The 15,000-nt window shown below is 45.2% G+C and overlaps 1 protein-coding gene across 1 annotated transcript in view; it reads right to left on the minus strand.

The window, feature by feature from the left end:
* epha3 (eph receptor A3) overlaps positions 1–15,000 on the minus strand; it is a gene marked incomplete at both ends in the record, with an annotated part of 207,816 nt that overhangs the window by 101,073 nt on the left and 91,743 nt on the right. The window contains 2 exons of the mRNA XM_083638195.1: positions 383–733; positions 10,655–10,810. Of these exons, the coding sequence (XP_083494321.1) occupies positions 383–733; positions 10,655–10,810 (507 nt within the window). The remainder of the gene's footprint in view (positions 1–382; positions 734–10,654; positions 10,811–15,000) is intronic.

The raw sequence follows: 15,000 nt of genomic DNA on the forward strand, positions 1-15,000 counted from the left end.
AGGAGCCCATCCCCACATTAAGTGTGTCTGTTAAAATCATGAGATGATTCGGAGGGGTTTTTGCGAGGAGGAAGATATCCGATCCCGATCGTTAAACAAGAGAATAGTGGCCTGGGATCGCCTTGTAAATGTCCAAGGGTGATGGTTGGTGTGCATATCGTCGCTGTCCCATGAAAACCACTTAACTAAATGTTTTTTATGATTTTTACTGTAGATGGAATATATCCATTCCCCTCTATCTACTGGTAAAAGGGGGGTTAGAGAGAGGGAAGGGGAGGCTTTGCGAGCGGTTGCTGAGGAGAGATGGTCAAGTTAATGAAAATATGACACATTAGCAAAGCCTTGACATTGTCCCATCTGTCTTCCTGTGGCGTCATCTCACCTGCTTGGTTGGTGGTGATGGTGACAGCAGCGTACTGCCTCAGCCTGGGCGCCAGCTGAGACACGCCGTTCTGCGCCTCGATCTCAAAGGTGTAGTTGGTGTGAGCCAGCAGGTCGGCCACCGTCACCGAGGTGTTCTGCAGGCCCGCGGACCGCGGCAAGAAGCGCACGCTGCTCCGGCACGGCTCGCAGCGCGGCATGGTGCTGCCGCTAGCACCGCCACGGCAGCGCTTACAGAGCACAGTGAAGGTGACGTCGCGCCGCCCGCCGCTGTCCTCGGGCCAGCTCCAGTCCAGGATCACTGAAGTCTCGTTGATCACGGAGATAACGTTCCGGGGAGCAGAAGGAGGACCTGGTGGAGAGAGGAGAGAAGATTCAATACAATTCAAAATGTAACTTTTCTTTAGTTGGAGAGGGCCAATTGAGAGCAAGCTCTCTTTTTCAATGGCGCCCTGGTTACAACGTAAACAAGAAGCATTACAGTACACAGAAAACACAAAATAACACACACACACACACATACTGGCACATGCACACAGACGCACGCACGCACGCGCACACACACACACGCACACGCACACGCACACGCACACACACACACACACACACACATACTGGCACATGCACACAGGCGCACGCACGCACGCGCACACACACACACGCACATGCACACGCACATGCACACACACACACACACACACACACACACACACACAAGATTAAGGAAAACATGTGCAATCCCCACAGAATGCATCTTCTAAAAAGTTCTAAAAGTCTTCAGAGAGACAGGACGGCCCAGCTTAAGGGAGGCCTGCAGTCCATTCCATTTGTCAGGGCTGTAAAAAGTGAAAGCAGCCCTGGTGTGGTGTGTCCAATCTAATGTGTGACTGTGAGCGATGCCCCGTGATGCTGTGTGACTGTGAGCGATGCCCCGTGATGCTGTGTGACTGTGAGCGATGCCCCGTGATGCTGTGTGACTGTGAGCGGGTGCGATACCCCGTGACGCTGTGTGACTGTGAGCGATGCCCCGTGATGCTGTGTGACTGTGTGCTGTGTGGCTGTGAGCGATGCCCCGTGATGCTGTGTGACTGTGAGCGATGCCCCGTGATGCTGTGTGACTGTGAGCGATGCCCCGTGATGCTGTGTGACTGTGAGCGATGCCCCGTGATGCTGTGTGACTGTGAGCGATGCCCCGTGATGCTGTGTGACTGTGAGCGATGCCCCGTGATGCTGTGTGACTGTGAGCGATGCCCCGTGATGCTGTGTGACTGTGAGCGGGTGCGATACCCCGTGACGCTGTGTGACTGTGAGCAGGTGCGATACTCCGTGATGCTGTGTGACTGTGAGCGATGCCCCGTGATGCTGTGTGACTGTGTGCTGTGTGGCTGTGAGCGATGCCCCGTGATGCTGTGTGACTGTGTGCTGTGTGGCTGTGAGCGATGCCCCGTGATGCTGTGTGACTGTGAGCGATGCCCCGTGATGCTGTGTGACTGTGTGCTGTGTGGCTGTGAGCGATGCCCCGTGATGCTGTGTGACTGTGTGCTGTGTGGCTGTGAGCGATGCCCCGTGATGCTGTGTGACTGTGAGCGATGCCCCGTGATGCTGTGTGACTGTGTGCTGTGTGGCTGTGAGCGATGCCCCGTGATGCTGTGTGACTGTGAGCGATGCCCCGTGATGCTGTGTGACTGTGAGCGATGCCCCGTGATGCTGTGTGACTGTGAGCGATGCCCCGTGATGCTGTGTGACTGTGAGCAGGTGCGATACTCCGTGATGCTGTGTGACTGTGAGCGGGTGCGATACCCCGTGACGCTGTGTGACTGTGAGCAGGTGCGATACTCCGTGATGCTGTGTGACTGTGAGCGAGTGCGATACCCCGTGATGCTGTGTGACTGTGAGCAGGTGTGATACCCCGTGATGCTGTGTGACTGTGAGCAGGTGTGATACCCCGTGATGCTGTGTGACTGTGAGCAGGTGCAATACCCCGTGATGCTCTGTGACTGTGAGCGGGTGCAATACGCCGTGATGCTGTGTGACCGTGTGCTGTGTGACTGTGAGCAGGTGCGATACCCCGTGACGCTGTGTGACTGTGAGCGATGCCCCGTGATGCTGTGTGACTGTGTGCTGTGTGGCTGTGAGCGATGCCCCGTGATGCTGTGTGACTGTGAGCGAGTGCGATACCCTGTGATGCTGTGTGACTGTGAGCGAGTGCGATACCCCGTGACGCTGTGTGACTGTGAGCGATGCCCCGTGATGCTGTGTGACTGTGTGCTGTGTGGCTGTGAGCGATGCCCCGTGATGCTGTGTGACTGTGAGCGATGCCCCGTGATGCTGTGTGACTGTGTGCTGTGTGGCTGTGAGCGATACCCCGTGATGCTGTGTGACTGTGAGCGATGCCCCGTGATGCTGTGTGACTGTGTGCTGTGTGACTGTGAGCGAGTGCGATACCCTGTGATGCTGTGTGACTGTGAGCGAGTGCGATACCCCGTGATGCTCTGTGACTGTGAGCGGGTGCAATACGCCGTGATGCTGTGTGACTGTGAGCAGGTGTGATACCCCGTGACGCTGTGTGACTGTGAGCGGGTGCGATACCCCGTGATGCTCTGTGACTGTGAGCGGGTGCAATACGCCGTGATGCTGTGTGACTGTGAGCAGGTGTGATACCCCGTGACGCTGTGTGACTGTGAGTGGGTGCAATACCCCGTGATGCTGTGTGACTGTGAGCAGGTGTGATACCCCGTGACGCTGTGTGACTGTGAGTGGGTGCAATACCCCGTGATGCTGTGTGACTGTGGGCGAGTGCGATACCCCGTGATGCTGTGTGACTGTGAGCGAGTGCGATACCCCGTGATGCTGTGTGACTGTGAGCGAGTGCGATACCCCGTGATGCTGTGTGACTGTGAGCAGGTGCGATACCCTGTGACGCTGTGTGACTGTGAGCGAGTGCGATACCCCGTGACGCTGTGTGACTGTGGGCGAGTGCGATACCCTGTGACGCTGTGTGACTGTGGGCGAGTGCGATACCCTGTGACGCTGTGTGACTGTGGGCGAGTGCGATACCCTGTGACGCTGTGTGACTGTGGGCGAGTGCGATACCCTGTGACGCTGTGTGACTGTGGGCGAGTGCGATACCCCGTGACGCTGTGTGACTGTGAGCGGGTGCAATACCCCGTGATGCTGTGTGACTGTGAGCGGGTGCAATACCCCGTGACGCTGTGTGACTGTGAGCGGGTGCACATATGCTGTGTGCTTAAGCTTGCTACCAATAGAGCTGAAGAGTCACGTCACGTGACATCTTTTGTCACGGAAGTGGGTTTCCCATCCATTTTCTCCATAGACATTTAGAAAAATCCTTATATAACGAGTTTTAAGGCTGGAACCAAGCCAACCCGTGACTGAATCGTTAGTGACCATAAAACATTTCACTTGGGGGGGGGAATCTAAAATCTGATTTTGTTCCCCACGCTTGTTATTATTTTTTGTTTTTGCTCCAGCCGAAATGTTTTCGGGTCACAATTCAATAGGTCATGGGTTGGCTTGGTTCCAGCCTTAACACTTGTTATATAATACAGATTTTTGGGGAGGGGGGCTTTACCCAGAGCCAAACGCTTTAAAGACCCAGACTGGGCGGCCTGTGGTCCGATGCTTTACCCAGAGCCGAACGCTTTAAACTGTCAAACTAGGTCCCATGAGTCTTCTTCTCCCAAAAAAAGTCAATGAATAAAAATGGTCTAAATGTAACTTGGCATGTGTTAAGATAAGTGACGTTTTCATATGAATATATGTCTTCTCTGTGCTTCAAGTTTTGCATTCAAATAAACAGTCATGATGAATGCAGCACAATGTATATGCACAACACATATATCCTATCATACAACACATATCAGGGCTGTGTGTGTGTGTGTGTGTGTGTGTGTGTGTGTGTGTGTGTCTGTGTCTGTGTGTGTGTGTGTGTGTGTGTGTGTGTGTGTGTGTGTGTGTGTGTGTGTGTGTGTGTGTGTGCGTGTGTGCGTGTGCGTGTGAGTGAGTGTATGTGTCTGGCTTTTATCGTGAGTGACAGATCTCTCCCCCTCTCTCTCTCTCTGGATCAGCGAGAGGAGAGGAGGGCATGACATAGCCTCTCCCAGAAAAGAAACACAGATTCCATCAAACTGGGCCTGACATATAAAAGTGAAATGTTTTATTACAAACAGATCTCCCTGAATATTCCCAGATTTTTATATCAAAGCTATGGGATGTAATTACATGGAGGACACGACCAAAAACTAAATAGCTCCGTAGAGATGTCGGGAGGGAGGAGGAGAGGAAGAGATTGAGACGGGCTTGGCGGATTGAGTTTGGAGATAAAGTGCTTTGTTTGCTCTGTTTGAGTTGACAGGAAGAATTTAGTCCACTCCCACGCGAGGCATAGCTCCTGTCTGTCGGTACTGTCTGGAAATCGACAGTACCGACTTTGACGGTGTGTGTGGGAGAGACATCAAAAGAGAAATTGAGTTCATGGTTTCAGAAAGGCAGATTTAAAGGGACACTACCAAAAAACAATGATGATTTATCTCACACATATCCGAAACTCTAAACCGTTTTACAGACATTAATTTAGTTTGACAGTTATTGTTGAGAGTTGACTTGAGTTTGATGCCAGTGATGTCATCGGAAGAATTCTACTGTAATTAATACAACCCAATGATTCAGTCCCTTCTGATGACATCACTGGCATCAACTTAACTCAAATCAACTCTCAATAACTGTCAGACTAAATGAATGCCTGCAAAACTGTTGACAGTTTTCGGATTATGTGTGAGATCATGTGCAAAATAAATCAGCATTGTTTTTCGGTGAAATGTCCCTTACATTTTTAAAGACTAAACTCTAACTAACCCTTAGAATTGAATTGAACAATTTAACAACCACAATAAAGAAACAAAAAGATCAAAAACAGCCTGTTTCCTGCTCAAAGTTATACATAAATGTACAGAACGAGAACAAACACCCGCAAACAAATTAAGGGACACAACGTCCATGTCCAATTTTATAAAGCAGATGTGACGAAAATAAAACATATTGACAGACTGTGCCGATACTGTTCTGTATTAATATAAGAATGCACGTCCAAAAGGACCAAACGTACTGTGACCAACCCACAAGTAATATAATACAGCATAAGAAAACCCACACTCCTGCCCATACTCTTTTGAAACTGCACAATTCTAACGCGATCTCATCCCAGAAAGTCACATTCTGACTCTTTGGGTTATGACCGCTCGGCGCAAAATATACCAACAAAAAGCTTCCCTTTCTCCTCATATTTAGAGGTGCCGTTACACACCAAGAGTGTGCTTTTCATGTTTTAATTTAAAATACTTTAAGGCCTTACATTTAGATCATTTAAAACTGGAGATAGAAAGATTGCGGATATGACTTGAAAATGGATAGTGAGAGCATATTGGCTGATATGCATGTGTGCCACTGTATCCACAGTCAGTATGCATCACCCCAATCTGTAACTGTCATCCACTGTATCCACTGTCAGTATGCATCACCCCAATGTGTAACTGCTACTGTCAGTATGCATCACCCCAATCTGTAACTGTCATCCACTGTATCCACTGTCAGTATGCATCACCCCAATGTGTAACTGTCATCCACTGTATCCACAGTCAGTATCACCCCAAGCTGTAATCCACTGTATCCACTGTCAGTATGCATCTCCCCAATCTGTAACTGTCATCCACTGTATCCACTGTCAATATGCATCACCCCAATCTGTAACTGTCATCCACTGTATCCACTGTCAATATGCATCACCCCAATCTGTAACTGTCATCCACTGTATCCACTGTCAATATGCATCACCCCAATCTGTAACTGTCATCCACTGTATCCACAGTCAGTATGCATCACCCCAATCTGTAACTGTCATCCACTGTATCCACTGTCAATATGCATCACCCCAATCTGTAACTGTCATCCACTGTATCCACTGTCAGTATGCATCACCCCAATGTGTAACTGTCATCCACTGTATCCACAGTCAGTATCACCCCAAGCTGTAATCCACTGTATCCACTGTCAGTATGCATCTCCCCAATCTGTAACTGTCATCCACTGTATCCACTGTCAATATGCATCACCCCAATCTGTAACTGTCATCCACAGTATCCACTGTCAATATGCATCACCCCAATCTGTAACTGTCATCCACTGTATCCACTGTCAATATGCATCACCCCAATCTGTAACTGTCATCCACTGTATCCACAGTCAGTATGCATCACCCCAATCTGTAACTGTCATCCACTGTATCCACTGTCAATATGCATCACCCCAATCTGTAACTGTCATCCACTGTATCCACTGTCAGTATGCATCACCCCAATCTGTAACTGTCATCCACTGTATCCACAGTCAGTTTCACCCCAAGCTGTAACTGTCATCCACTGTATCCACTGTCAGTATGCATCACCCCAATCTGTAACTGTCATCCACTGTATCCACAGTCAGTATGCATCACCCCAATCTGTAACTGTCATCCACTGTATCCACAGTCAGTATCACCCCAAGCTGTAACTGTCGTCCACTGTATCCACTGTCAGTATGCGTCACCCCAATCTGTAACTGTCATCCACTGTATCCACTGTCAGTATCACCCCAAGCTGTAACTGTCATCCACTGTATCCACAGTCAGTATGCGTCACCCCAATCTGTAACTGTCATCCACTGTATCCACAGTCAGTATGCGTCACCCCAATCTGTAACTGTCATCCACTGTATCCACAGTCAGTATGCGTCACCCCAATCTGTAACTGTCATCCACTGTATCCACAGTCAGTATGCGTCACCCCAAGCTGTAACTGTCATCCACTGTATCCACAGTCAGTATGCGTCACCCCAAGCTGTAACTGTCGTCCACTGTATCCACTGTCAGTATGCGTCACCCCAATCTGTAACTGTCATCCACTGTATCCACTGTCAGTATCACCCCAAGCTGTAACTGTCATCCACTGTATCCACAGTCAGTATGCGTCACCCCAATCTGTAACTGTCATCCACTGTATCCACAGTCAGTATGCGTCACCCCAATCTGTAACTGTCATCCACTGTATCCACAGTCAGTATGCGTCACCCCAATCTGTAACTGTCATCCACTGTATCCACAGTCAGTATGCGTCACCCCAAGCTGTAACTGTCATCCACTGTATCCACAGTCAGTATGCGTCACCCCAAGCTGTAACTGTCATCCACTGTATCCACAGTCAGTATGCGTCACCCCAAGCTGTAACTGTCATCCACTGTATCCACAGTCAGTATGCGTCACCCCAATCTGTAACTGTCATCCACTGTATCCACAGTCAGTATGCGTCACCCCAATCTGTAACTGTCATCCACTGTATCCACAGTCAGTATGCGTCACCCCAATCTGGAAACCCTGCAAAATCTTCCAGCATTTTATTATACAGAGATCTCACTCCATCCATCCATCTGTGGATCACCTACACAGCCGACTGTATCAACCTAAATAATTCTGGAGCCGTAATTCACATCAGATACTGACCTGAGCACATACATTACACATGCAGGCAATCACACGCTTATTCCCAATGTCGAAATAATACATAGATGTGGAGATTAACATGTGACATGAGTTATGGCATGTGGGGACAAGCCAATCTATATATTAATATGTGTAATACCTCCCGGGTGACATGTGCATTAACCATTCCCTCCAGCCTCCCACTCATTACACGGGCAGACTACAAAACTGTTTCCTTTACTTTGGAACTGGGAGGTTTCTCGTATATGGTACAATAGCACCTCCCAGATCAGCCATAGGGGGAACCAGCACATGTTTTGCTCTTAATTTGGACAATGCACTGTGGCAACTGGGGGAAACGCATTGGAAGACGGTGCAAAATAATTGCTGGCAGTAGACACGACTTACAAATTGCGAGAGTTCACTGCACACTTTTCTCTGGCTTCTGCGATCCGCCATCAAACAGTTTGCGAGTGTCAGCTGTTGAATAACCTCTACTTCACCCCTAACAGTAAAATCCACATTCTGAAATAGACATCATTATCTTCAAACACTTATATCTTCATTTACAGCCCTTCCATCGCGCGATCTGTCCCAATGGGGTGAAATTTGCCTAGCCGACAAGATGTTGTCAAGATAATCACAACGGGGACTGCCGTGACTGTCTTTCTAATTGGATTCTATGTGTAGCTGCGGGCGTCGATCTTTGTATTTTGTACAGTTCTACACATTCTCCCTGTCCCCGTTAGGAAAGGATGTATCCAGAACCTGACATGAGGGAATGCAGTCATTTATAGTTGTATGGGTAATGCATGTTGGAAGGCTTTGCAGGAGGCATCTGCATCTGTAATCCATTTGCATGGGAGGATGACAAAGGAGAGATAGAGTTATGTGTGGGGAGGGAAAGGGAAATGCCAGGAAAAGGTTCTGGTGCAGCCGTGGCTAAAGTGACCTTTCAATAAAGAAGGAATGTTAGCCTCGGTCTGTTGTTTAGCTATGGTTCACAGGAGAGCTGGGAGATTGTACAGTACGTGATTGTGGGACGTGTATAGTACATGACAGAGAGGAATCACACCAATAAAAACAAACAAACAATAAATTATGGGAGGGAAGTATACCTGCATATAGGCAACACATCCTCATACCGAAATTACAGAATAAGTTGAGTTCCAATCAGTCCCAAAAGGACATAATATGAGCGAATTTGAAAACATCAGACGGTTATGTTTAAATGTTGGTTATGTTTAGGCAACTACAGCAACGTTGGTTATGTTTAGGCAACTACAGCAACATTGGTTATGTTTAGGCAACTACAACAACTTTGGTTATGTTCAAGTTCAAGTTCAAGTTCAAGTTTATTAGTGTCCCAAAGGGCAAATTGAGTTGCAGCAGATAGACATACAGATAAGAGCACAGACAAGAACAACACAAGTAGCATGTTAAACATGTTACATGCATGTAGTTAGAATAAATAAAAGTCTAAATAAAACATCAAGGACCTTGTTTGTGGCACACAATGACCGATAAATGTGCAAGGTAGCATTAAAGTGCACAGCGATCGGTAAAGTGCACAGCGATCGGTAAAGTGCACAGCGATCGGTAAAGTGCACAGCGATCGGTAAAGTGCACAGCGATCCGTAAAGTGCACAGCGATCAGTAAAGTGCACAGCGATCAGTAAAGTGCACAGCGATCAGTAAAGTGCACAGCGATCAGTAAAGTGCACAGCGATCCGTAAAGTGCACAGCGATCAGTAAAGTGCACAGCGATCAGTAAAGTGCACAGTGATCAGTAAAGTGCACAGCGATCAGTAAAGTGCACAGTGATCAGTAAAGTGCACAGCGATCAGTAAAGTGCATAGCGATCAGTAAAGTGCACAGCGATCAGTAAAGTGCAGACACGCAGCGACCGGTAAAGTGAGGTAGTAGAATAAAGTGCACAAATGGCCAGTAAAGTGCACAAAGTAATGAAAGATAAATCAATAATAAAAAACAATAAAAGCAATAAAACAATAGAAACCATAAAATCAATAGAAACAATAAAACAATACAAACAGCGGCGGAGGCTGAAAGTAAAAATCATAATAAAACACTAAAACATCATTGCCTTCCCTTGCCTTGCCCTGTTTAGGCAACTACAACAACTTTGGTTATGTTTAGGCAACTACAACAACTTTGGCTATGTTTTGGCAATTTGGTTAAGTTAGGGTTATGGTTCCGGTTCAAAACGGAACACCTCGGGAGACAAACCGGGTATCTGGCAAAGTTGAAAGTTGAGGAAGTTATGGAGGAGGTTGCCGCTACTTCCTGGTTACAGGCAGCTCCCGACTCTGCAATATGCACTGCATCGGTCGTTTTAACCCCTTGAAAATCGACCATTGTTTTCCTTGTGAGGGCGGGGTGTGCTCGGATTGGACCCATATGATTTTACTAAGGCTGATGCCAATGCTGATATTTCTGGATTGATAGTCGTATTTTATGCTGATACTCGATATCTTTAAATTTCACACGCGAATAAATAAATGAATGAATGAGTTAATTAATTAATCAATTACAGTAAAACATTGCTTTTATATTACTGCCTTTTCATAACATTGGGATGAAGTCATTGTTGCCAAAAAGTTAGGGCTTAGGGGTTATTGGGTTTGTAATTAGTGTAATGACGAATATTTGGAAAAACTCATGGTCACTCACACACACACACACACACACACACACACACACACACACACACACACACACACTTACGGGTACAGGCCATGAAGGCGGGGTCTTCCTCAGCACGGAAGTAGTTTTTCTCACAGCCGCAGTGCAGCGCCCCCTCATGGTGAGAGAAGCTGTGAGGCGGACACTTGGAACACTCCATGTTTCCCAGCCCAGACTTGTAGAAGCCTGGCCGGCACGCTGGAGACACGAGCAGAGACAGACAGAGACAGAGACAGAGACAGAGACAGAGACAGAGACAGAGACAGAGACAGAGACAGAGACAGAGACAGAGACAGAGACAGAGAGGTTAGAGTCATTGATGATGATGAGATGAGATACACTTTGTTGTCCCCTAGGGGAAATTTGTCTTGGGCAAAAAGTGAACACAGCCGCATCACAACATTACAAACAACGTCAAACAACCACAGACAGAGATACACAGCAATACTACAGTATTGCATTAAAATCACAGTGATAAATGCACTGCAAGACGTGATAATTGCACAAGCCCCAGTGCACAATTTGTTCAACTGTATTCGATAAGAAGATAGACATTTTCGAAGATATAAAATAAGCAAAGTAAAAATAAAAAGTCACACTCAAATCAGCATCACATACAGGTACCAAGGGAGGATGCAAATAGTGTACTGCACATAACCAATAGGAAGATTGCATACATTGTCAGGGCCGCTGGAAGTCATTTTAAGCAGGGGGTGCTGGGAGGAAGGGACTCTCGGTGGGGCCCGCAAGGGCCCCGCCGAAAAAAATTTGGGCGTTTTTTTTTTACGTTTTTTTGCCATATTTAGAGGAATATCTCATTTTAAATCAACATTAGGATACTGTTGTGATGTAATTATTCAGTATTTTCTCCTTTTCTCACTCATTCAGAGCAAAGAGGGAGATATATAGCATGATGATAATGCTCTATATCTCCCTATTTGCTCTGAATACACCAGTTAACATGACACAGACTTAACATGATAGAAATATTATCAGCAAACTTAATGACTAGACTAATTATTCTGATCTGAATGGCATATATCAAGAAACATTGACTCCTCTCTTTGCTGTATAGTGGGAGGTGCATTTTTGAGTAGGCTATTAAAATAGCATGTCAAGTTCACATTTCTTTATTGCCAGATTAAACAATTCGTATTGGTTGGTGGTTAGTTCAACACAACATGTGCGTGCATGCGCGCTTCTTCTTCTTCTCTAGCCTACAAGCATGTAACTTCCTTGATTGTTATTGTTGATAATTCTATTTAAATAGGCTACATTTTCATTTCCCGAAACATTCTTAAACAAGAAAGGAACATAGTGCACTGCAAAATATTTTTAATTACATTTGTAAAAAAAAAAAAAAAAAAAAAAAAAAAAAAATTTGGGGGGGAAAAAAATCTAGGGGGTGCTGCAGCACCTGCAGCACCCCTACTTCGTTACAGCATGAAATAGACTAGTCAGAAGAGAAAAGCACACAGGTACTTCTTAGAAGCAGAATATAAAAGAATAAAATCATAAAAATCATTAAAACTCATGAAATAATAAAATCAAATACAAGAACATTACAAGAGCTTGAAGCGACAATGCATACGTATTGAGAGTATTGACACCCCATCACATCAATATCCTGCAGTATTGAGAGTATTGACACCCCATCACATCAATATTCTGCAGTATTTACACATCTGCCATATCAATAATGCATTCTCTGCCCAGGTCTACAGGAGAGCTAATCGATAGCTGGATTATCCAACCTGCACAAAAGGAGTGAGTGAGATGGATAGAGAGCAGTGTTGCCAGATACAGCTGATGGTTTCCAGCCCAAAGACTGTTCAACTTTCTCTCTCAGAACACACAGTATATGAATTATGCAAATTGTGCCCTTAGATAAAAGGACAACTGTCTTTAAATATGTCTATGTAAAACACTGTACTGAGCAGCTACGAGTTTTCAAAAATAACGGTCACTCCACGAGGAGGAACCGCACAGAGTATAAAAGCTCCAAACGTTTCCTCATCAGGATTCTATGTCATTTCTGTGCAACAGTCCGTACGTCTAGCAGAATTCTCGCTTTAGGGGTCCTTGAGGTGAAAATGTTTGAGAACCCTATAACCTTATGGTACACACACATCAGACAAGCCCTCTCATTCTCTCTCTCTCACACACACACACACACACACACACACACACACACACACACGCGCACGCACACACATGGGCTAGCAGCTATAGCAGCCAGCAGAATGTGTGGGCTCAGCAAAACGGCTCTGACAGATCCCAGTGGTGGACAACACACACACACACACACACACACACACACACACACACACACACAGCTGATAGGACTGCCATATCCGTCACTGACACGGGGACACCACGGTCCCCGTGCTCTACTAAATACTCCACTCCTGTGTGTGTGTGTGTGTGTGTGTGTGTGTGTGTGTGTGTGTGTGTGTGTGTGTGTGTGTGTGTGTGTGTGTGTGTGTGTGTGTGTGTGTGTAAGTGTCAATGTTATTATAGTTGACTAAAAACTAAAACTAGTTGTGACAAAAAATAGTTAACTGAAATAAATAAAACAAAAAAATATCTACAGTATAGACTGTGAGTCAACTGCCTTCAGTGTTGTGTTTGTATTCTACCTAATATCTATTCTCCAATTCGTACATCTGCTCCTGACAAATACCCCCATATTGTAATAACAATATCAATAAGTAAAAAAAAATAATACTCAAACTAAAGTAAAAATAAACATTTTTAAACAATAAAAACTAAACTGAAATGAGCAAACTCCTCTGCAAACTAACTGAAACTAAACTGAATTGAAGACAACAATTTAAAATGAAATCAAAATAAAACCTATAGTAATGGGAAAACATCTACAAAACTATAACGCTTTGTCCGCTTGCGTGCATGTGCAACGTGCGTGTAAGAGAAAGTGAAGCAGGTTTAAAATGGTCTAACAGGGTCCCTCCCTCCCTCTCGCGAGCGGAGCAACAACCACTTGCTGACACAGAAAGAACAGACCACCCCGATTGGTGGATCCACAAGGAAATTAGACCTGACAGCCAGTTCCCCCAGCCAATCAAGTAACAGCGTTACTAACTAAGCGGCAAGATAACTGCTAGTCAGCAGAAACGCATGCACACATGAAACACAAATCAGAAGCTGTGTAAAAACAAAAGAGGTAAAAATAAATTAATGTCAACAGAGCCTTCATCTGCTTCATAAACAAGCTTTGACACAGTGCACATGCCCTGAAGGCTTCACCCCTGATAACACCAAACTAAGATGCCTTCATTGTCCACGGGACAGTCAGAGAACTGGGCCCGCTGCCAACACCGTCTGTTTCCAGTTAGGCGCTGAGGTACTAACTTCTGGACCCTTCTCACTGCGGATTACAAACCAATCATTTACGGAAATATGGGCAAATATAGGAGGAATAACAGATTTTTTACCCTATATTTGACACTTCAGTAACATGTTATTTGGATAGTCTGCCTACAGTACAGAGAGTCTACAGAGTATTTGTAACATTTCAACACATTAGTGGACATCAAAAAATTCACTATTTCACTTTTGTCTGTCTAGATTAACATTCTGTTTGCTTCCCGTTCCACACACCTGATTCTGATCACTGGGAAATACTAAATTATTCTGAGAATATCTGGTTCGAAGCCTCATTCACATTGAACGTGCAATATTTGGAAAGCTATCTGTATAAGCCTTTGTTTACAACCATGTGTATTTTTTTATACATTTACTGTACATGTACATTCTTTCATATATTTAAGATAGGCCCTTTACACCATACATATTGTATATAGTTACTGTGAATTTCTTTTTTCTGTGTGTGAGTACTTTGAGAGCAATGCACACGGAGTAAAATTCCTTGTATGTGTACATACTGTACATGTGTACATACTGTACTGTACCGTACCAATAAAGCTCATTCTGATGATGTATGTTCATAAATTGTCACATATACCGGTACTCTTCTAGATAATCTGTTAAACATCTACAAAGTAAAACAGTTGAATTGTTTAATGGCAACTAATAAGCTGGAATGTTACAAATAATCTGTAGGCTCTCTAGGCGGATTAATTTAAGTGTTATCGACCCTTCTAGTACTGCAAGAAGTGTCAAGCTTGGTAAGGGCTTTTATTTTGTATTCAGACTTCTCAAGCTTGTTTCAAGATATTTTGGTCTAATGATTGGTTTCAATATTTATTTATGTATTTTTATTTGGGATAGTGTAAGTTGTTTCATGTTTTTCATCATGAATCAAGTGAAATTGGTGAAATTTGAAAAAAGTAACAAATATCTTGTTACTGTATAAGCTTGACAAGTCTGCAGATACGAGATCAAATTACTTTCCACGCTTCTCTCTT

This window comes from Poromitra crassiceps (assembly GCF_964638095.1).
Source record: "Poromitra crassiceps genome assembly, chromosome: 6".
In the NCBI taxonomy this organism is placed as follows: Eukaryota; Metazoa; Chordata; class Actinopteri; order Beryciformes; family Melamphaidae; genus Poromitra; species Poromitra crassiceps.